Source organism: Mustela putorius, unplaced genomic scaffold, assembly GCF_011764305.1.
Source record: "Mustela putorius furo isolate JIRA1106 unplaced genomic scaffold, ASM1176430v1.1 tig00000695_pilon_pilon_pilon, whole genome shotgun sequence".
NCBI classification, from domain to species: domain Eukaryota; kingdom Metazoa; phylum Chordata; class Mammalia; order Carnivora; family Mustelidae; genus Mustela; species Mustela putorius.
In genome coordinates this window covers 586,606-593,602 of record NW_025421447.1, presented here as the reverse complement: position 1 = coordinate 593,602, position 6,997 = coordinate 586,606, and the positions used below count along the sequence as shown (strand labels likewise).

Here is a 6,997-nt window from a genome sequence, read left to right as displayed (position 1 = left end):
AGCTCACCTTTTAAAAACTATCTGGGGGAGTAAGCATCCCAAAACTGTATAAACCTTTAAATGAACATCTGATTTTAGCAAATACTTTACTTACGAAATGACCTAGACACACTTCTTCAAGTTAAGGGTGACTTCATCTTCTTTAAAGTCCCTGAAGTTCAACCAACTGTAGCAAACAAGCACAAGGCCACCCCTCCATGGTGTAGGGGCTTTTTTTTTTTTTTTTAGATTTTATTTATTTATTTGTCAGAAATAGAGAGAGAGCACAGGCAGGCAGAGGTAGAAGAAGAAGCAGGCTTCCGGCTGAGCACGGAGCCTGATGTGGGACTTGATCCCAGGACCCCGGGATCATGACCTGAGCCAAAGGCAGATGCTCAACTGACTGAGCCACCCAGGTGTCCCAAAGGGCTTATTTTATTTTTTTAAAGGATAAAAGCAATTTATATGATAGCTATAATATGATTAAATTTATGTAAATATAAATCATCCTTAACATTTAAGAAAAGGGGCTTTGGACGACATTGGACCAGAAGGACTTCACAGATATATTCAGAACATTTCTTCCCTAAAGCAGCTGATACACTTTATTCTTCAGTGCACATGGAAAATTCTTCAGAATAGATTGTATACTGGATCCCAAGCCAGGTCCCAACCAGTACCAAAAGATTGGGATTATCCCCTGCCTAAAAGTGGCTTCTTTTATAACAAAGGTTTTCCCATCCTCTGATACATGAGATCCTCATCTGCTCCCAGTTGTCTCCTACATTCACCTTCTTTATTCCTTAATTAATATATTCACTCCATTAATGGTCATTGATCTTCCACTTACTAGCCCGCTATCTTCTAGGAACCTATAACCTAAGGTAGTAATAAGATCTTGTACATAAGATAACTGGAATTCCTAATAACTATAGTTATTTACTATAGTAAATTTCATATAAACAGCATCAACATTAGATGCTATGGAAGTTCAGAAGGAGGTGATTTCTGGTTTAATGTAATCAGCAAAGGCTCATGGAATGTAGACTTGAGTGGAGCCTTGCTTAGGGTTTCACAAGTCACAGAGAGAGAGAAGTCACACAAGACAGAAGTGGCAGGCCACACAGAGTCTCAGAGAAAACTGAATGTGTTTGCTTTGAAACTTTTTCTATCATGCCCCCTGGCTTTTATTGACCTAAGTTTTAAGAAAAGTTTTTCCAGAAGGCAAGGAGGCAAACCAGTTTTGTTCCATTCTATTTTCTTGGTCACTGTGAAAACTCTATAACTCCACTTTTAGAAATGTCATAAATCAAAGTGAGAAGATGAAGATTACCCGCTTTCTACCTCCCCTTTTCCTTCACCCTACTTCACAACCTAAGAGTAACAAATGACTCCAATTTCCCTGAAGATTTCTAGGTAGAAAAATCACTCTTTCCATGTCCTTTGTGTGCTTGGGGCCTTAAGACAAGCCATCTTCCTTGGGTCTGGAAGTGTGACTTTTCAGGCTCAATGAAGAGACATCCAGTGGAAATGTCCAAAATGGGCCATACATGCCCTTGACCCAGACAGACCCCAGGTCTTAAGCATAAAGTATTCTCATGGGTGAAGACAAGATGAATCAGGTGGATCTTATCTCTCACCACATCCTGAACTGGTTTGGCCAGACAAGGAAGCCAATCCCAGTTTAACAGACTGAGATAACGTTTTATGAACATTCTTTTGCTGCTACCTCTAATGAGAGGGATCTGAAAGGAGCCCCTCCCTGCTGAGGTCTGGTGAGGACCCAGCGGCCCAAATGGAGGCTGATTAACAGGCATCCCAAGCAGTGACTCAAACCATGGGCAATTTCAGAGGAAGCTCATTATGGCGACTCCACAATTAGGACATCAGCCCACGTAGCAAGTCAGTACCTCAGGAGGCAGGACCAGGCACTGTATAAAAGTCCCTACTTTGCTGGGCCCTGCAATCCACGTCCTTGTTTGAGTCTTGTTGAAGACAGGTAAGTGGGGACATCTGTGTCCTCTCTCCCTTTCCCTTGCTTCTCTGCCTTCAGGAGGCTATTCTCTTTCTTCGCTAGACTGTACTTTCCCCAGATTTTAAGTGGCTTACCATTTCTTGGGCCTCTCACACCATCCTGTGTATTCTGTTCAGTTTCTTGTACCTGATTATAAAAAAAAATTAGCCAAATAGATGAGAATGGAAAAACGTGTAGTAGACTGGGTGTCAGGTATGATTGCACTCTGGGTATTTATACAAGAAATGTGAGAATATTCCCACCTAGGAGATCAGTGTCAGAGGGAACTACAATAGAGATAGAAAAGAGAAAAGGATGAAAAACACCAAATAAGTTCTTAGGGTTTTAATCGTTCATTCCCCATTTCCTTCCATCAAACCATCAGTATCCATCCTGGTACTGCTAGTTAATTTCGAATCTTGTGTTTGTTGCAGGTTCTGTTACCTATCCTAGGATGTCCTTTAATGAGCAGCAGTGTAAGCAGCCATGTGTGCCTCCTCCATGTCTTCAAAAGACCCAAGAGCAGTGCCAGGCAAAGGCTGAGGAAGTGTGCCTCCCCCCATGCCAGGACTCCTGCCAGGAGAGTTGCCCAGTACAAATTCAGGAGGTATGTCTTCCTCAGTGCCAAGAGTTAAACCAAGAGAGTTGCCTACAGCAAAGCCAAGACCAATGCCCACCTCAGTGTGTGGAGCCATGCCAGGAGTTTTCTCAGACAAAATGTGTGGAAGTTTGTCCACAGAAAGTCCAGGAGAAGTGCTTACCCCCCGGCAAGGAAAAGTAGCATCTCATAATGCCATCTGGGGTCAAGAAGAAGATGGCCAACAGATGAAAACCTAACCCAAGCCCGCGCTATGGTAACCTTCACCTATGGGTAACTCTGTGTGCACCTGCTCTTACCTCCTGGCTTCTTCAGTATTCCAGGACTGGGTCTGTTGTCTCTGAAGACATTTCTCTCTGTATTTCATCAACCTCTGTGAATAAGTACTGTTTTCAGCAGTCTAGCCGAAGGTTTCAACTAGAGGAATAGTGCAGTTGTTCAGCTCCCCATGGGACATGAAATCATCCAGCCCTCAGTGTGTAACAGCCAAGGACACTTTCATTCATCATTCAGAGCTTCAGCCTATCACTTAAGCCTCAAAACAAACTGACTTTTAATGGACTTTGCACTGATCACCACCACACCACCATGGATACTGAGAAGAGGTTGGTGGTGTTACAGAAATTAAAAATCAGGTCACTTTGTCTACGTATCCTAAAAAGGAACAGCAAATTCTTGGACATTGGAAAGTTAGTTATGCTTTTAAAAATGAAACAAAAGTGTATAAATTATTTAATACAAACAGCCAATAAGGAAAGATGAGATGGGATGCTTGGGGTCCTGTTTGATCTTTGTGTTTGATGGCTGTTCTGCTTTGGGCCCTGTAATTTCACATACATTCTTTAGAGATGTGATTTGTGTCTGCGTGGTGAAGGCTGGTCTGCTTTCCAGCTTCATTGCTTTCTTCACCCTGGTGAAGGTCAAATACAGAATAAAGCTGATTCCAAGGCTGATGTCTGACTTGATGTGTGCTCTTTCCTCCCCACTTCCCAACCACAGTTCCACAGTTCATCCCTGTGATGATTATGTTTCTTTTTTTTTTTTTTTTTTTGGACAATCTGGAGTAGGAATGAAAAACAGACCTCACAGGTGCATAGAACAGCAATGTTGACAGAGGCCTCCTGGAAGATCACATGGATTGTTCTACCCCCACCCACAATGCATCATGGGCTTACCTATACACACATTTCCCACCTGGGAGAATCCATCAGGGCCTGGGACCTGCCCAGACTCAGAACTTCATATCCAGAATTCTTAACACCATGGCTTCTTTCCCCTCTGATCCTTGCTTTTAGAGGAAAGGGCTCAAATGGGAGGAGGAGAGTTATATGGAAAAAGGGTCCCCAATGAATCCATGATATCTTACAAGCATAGTGTCCCTGTTATAAGGAGGAACTAGGCATATTTTTGTGATAAAGAGACTCAAGGGCCAAAATTGTCCTGCCATCCCTGACTTCAGGAAAGCCAGTCAACCTAGGTCACCTCCCTGCCCTGTATCACTCCACTTGCTCTCACTGAAAAGGTCCAGCAGGAGCAAGACTTACTTACATGAAAGAACACATAGCTGCTTCCTCAGTGGTACCCTGAGATCTGACCTGGACCCTTATGTTAAGGCCCCGCCTCCTAAGAGCTAAAGGGGCCCTTCACTCACTCCCCTAGACTCCCCCTTCTGAATCAGCACATATGGGTATGCCCAGTAGAGAGCAGCTTGACTAATGAAAGGGCCTTGCAGCACTGGAGTCACCCAAGCCTCTTAATCTTAGAGATACTTTAAGTCAAGAGAGGAGGGGGCAGGGGGCAACTTGGGGGAAGATTTTGAGCAGCAGCATGAAACCCTAAGAACTCACTGACTCTGCAGGTGGCAAGCAGGAGCCCAGAACTCTATGCACATTCTCTGAGGGAATTCTGGTAGCAGTTCAAGGGGTCCATGTGTTGCCCCTTTATCTTTATTAGGAAACTGGTCTGGCCTCACAAAACGTGTGCGGTGAAGTCAAGATTCTAACTGAAGTCCCTCTTGACCCCAGAACAGAGCTCTTACTTGCATGAGGAAGACCTATGGCACACAGGGAAGATTTCCTGAGCTTTCCTCACATTCATTCATTCATCCACCTACCAAGTGCCAGGTGCTGTGCCAGATGCTGGACAGACAGTGGTGAGCAGGCAGGCAGCAACCCTATGCAGAGCTAGAGAGCTTCTTTCCACGGGCCACATGTGTCTAGGGGCCCTCTCCAAAAGCTGGTCATCCCAAGTCCTTAAACATCTCCAGGTGCCTGAATCACAGTTCTTTTGCTTCCCTGCTTAGCTGGAATAAGTTTCTGACTTTGGAATAAGCCTATGCTCCCCCTGGGGCAGCAACCTACAAAAAGGCTCCAGAGAGCCCTCTTAGCAGTAGAGCTTTTAACTGGGCTGACCGAGGTTCACAATACTTCTCCAGCCTGGCTCAAGCCCAAGGATTTTCTTTGTTCTCCAGCACTAAAGGTGTGCACAGATTGGAGTCCAAGATGGGACACTCAGACGCTAAGCAGAACTGCAAGGCTGTCAAGCAGAGAGAGTCTAACAACATCAGAGAATGGATAGCCTGCTGATTATAAGGGAAGCCTCAAGAGATAGGAAAGAGATACACCTACAGATTATAGATGACAGAACAGATGTCAAGGAGCTAGAAGGCCTTCATAAAATTCTTCCATGAGAACCACCACAGCTTCCTCGTACTCACAGAGCTCTGACCCAGGCCCTGCCCACCCTGTTGCTCAGGGGATCAGGGCCCTAATGACATAGGCCTAGGACATGGGAGAGTTAAGACCCCAGTGTTTATACTAAGCCTTTTAGAAAGAAGGATAGGGACATTACCAAGGGGAGTCTGGATTTAGAAGTTCCAGCTGACAATCCCTAGGATAAAAACAAAACTGGAGCCCATAGTTTGAATATACTCCTAGACCAAATACCCATAGCTGCATAACTGAAATTTACAATTATCCTGATTTCTACAAAATGTGGACTCTGACCACAAGTGATGTTAAGTTTCCTCTAGTCAGCATGGCCTCACAGCTTCCTGAGCCTATTGGCTACAAACAAGGAAGTTTATGCAACACTCTTCCCCTAAAAGGAATATAGGCATATAGTGGTTAATCATCAATAAAGATCAATGTGCTCGAGTTTTATCAACTGAGCTGTAACCCTCATTCTGTGAGCTTCTTGCCACTTGCAGTTTGAAATCTTCCTGTTTTGTAAACTATTCTCTTGTTCCTTTCTCTTAACTTGATTTGATCTCAGTTTTAATTCAGTTAACTCAATATGTGACAAGAGTAGATTTTTGGGCTCCATGTGTCAAGAAGAAATGTGTCAAGAAAACATCAATAGACATGTATGGAGAACCTACTCTGTGCAAGGCACCCACACCAGGCTCTGGAGACCCAGGTGGAAGGCCAAGTTGATAGCACAATGGCCTGAAGACTTTCATAATAGAAACTGTTGAAATATATTTATACTAGGAAAGAATATACCCAAGGGAGAGGATAGCTCTTCTCAATATTTTAAGTGCTTTTGTGAGAGAGGGATTGGATTTCTGTGAGGTTCCCAAGGACACAGTTGGAACTGATAGATAGAAGTTTACTGATTTGGGGAGCACCTGGGTGGCTCAGTGGGTTAAAGCCTCTGCCTTCCGCTCAGGTCATGATCCCAGAGTCCTGGGATCAAGCCCCACATCATGCTCCCCACCTACTTGTGATCTCTGCCTGTCAAACAAATTAAAAAAAAAAAAAAGGTAGTTACTGATTTGGTTCAGTTTAAGAACTTTCTTATGATGAGGTCTGTTTTGCTGGTGACAGGAGCTTCCCTTGGATGTGCCACATTCCCATGAACTGGAGGAATACAAGGAGAGAGTGATAGGAAATGTAAATGCTAAGCCCCCTTCCAACCTGTCTGGAACTAGGACTCAACTAGTTTATCTAGGTCTCCTTGGCAAAATTGGGACCCGGGGGCAGAGGAGCCTAACAGGACAAGACTCAAAAGGCCAGACCCTGAGAAAATTACTCTGGTCTCTAGAACATTTCTGAGAGGACCTAGGGACCAGCACAGTGTGTTCCATGGCTTGAGACTAAAGGAAAGGAGGAGGTAAGAGATGGGAATTGGCTCCCCCAAATTTAGGCATTTTCTTAATATGTTTTTGGGGCCCAACTACTTCATCCCTGAGTGGTACCTTACAGTAACACCTCACCAGCTTCCAAATTCAATCTTCCCAGTCCAGGTTTAGAACACCTCTCTTCCCTATATTCTTTGCTTCTTTGCCTTCTGGGCCTCTTTTCTCTCCTGGTCCAGAGTGGTCCATCTGTTCCATGTATATGTGCACCTGTTAGCCTATCACGGCGTCCTTTCCACCTGCACCTGCCTCCCTCCCACTCACCCAG

The 6,997-nt window shown here is 44.4% G+C and overlaps 1 protein-coding gene across 1 annotated transcript; it reads left to right on the top strand.

The window, feature by feature from the left end:
* The first annotated feature begins 1,914 nt into the window (after nt 1-1,914).
* On the top strand, nt 1,915-3,534 carry LOC101675732 (proline-rich protein 9). The gene is made up of 2 exons (XM_004780659.1): nt 1,915-1,978; nt 2,428-3,534. The coding sequence occupies exon 2, from the start codon at nt 2,448-2,450 to the stop codon at nt 2,772-2,774; it is 327 nt and encodes a 108-aa protein (XP_004780716.1). The 5' UTR covers nt 1,915-1,978; nt 2,428-2,447; the 3' UTR covers nt 2,775-3,534.
* Nucleotides 3,535-6,997: the final 3,463 nt, after the last annotated feature.

Bases quoted from the DNA above. Each gene is read 5' to 3' on its own strand.
- LOC101675732 (XM_004780659.1), top strand. From the start codon at position 2,448: ATGTCCTTTAATGAGCAGCAGTGTAAGCAGCCATGTGTGCCTCCTCCA.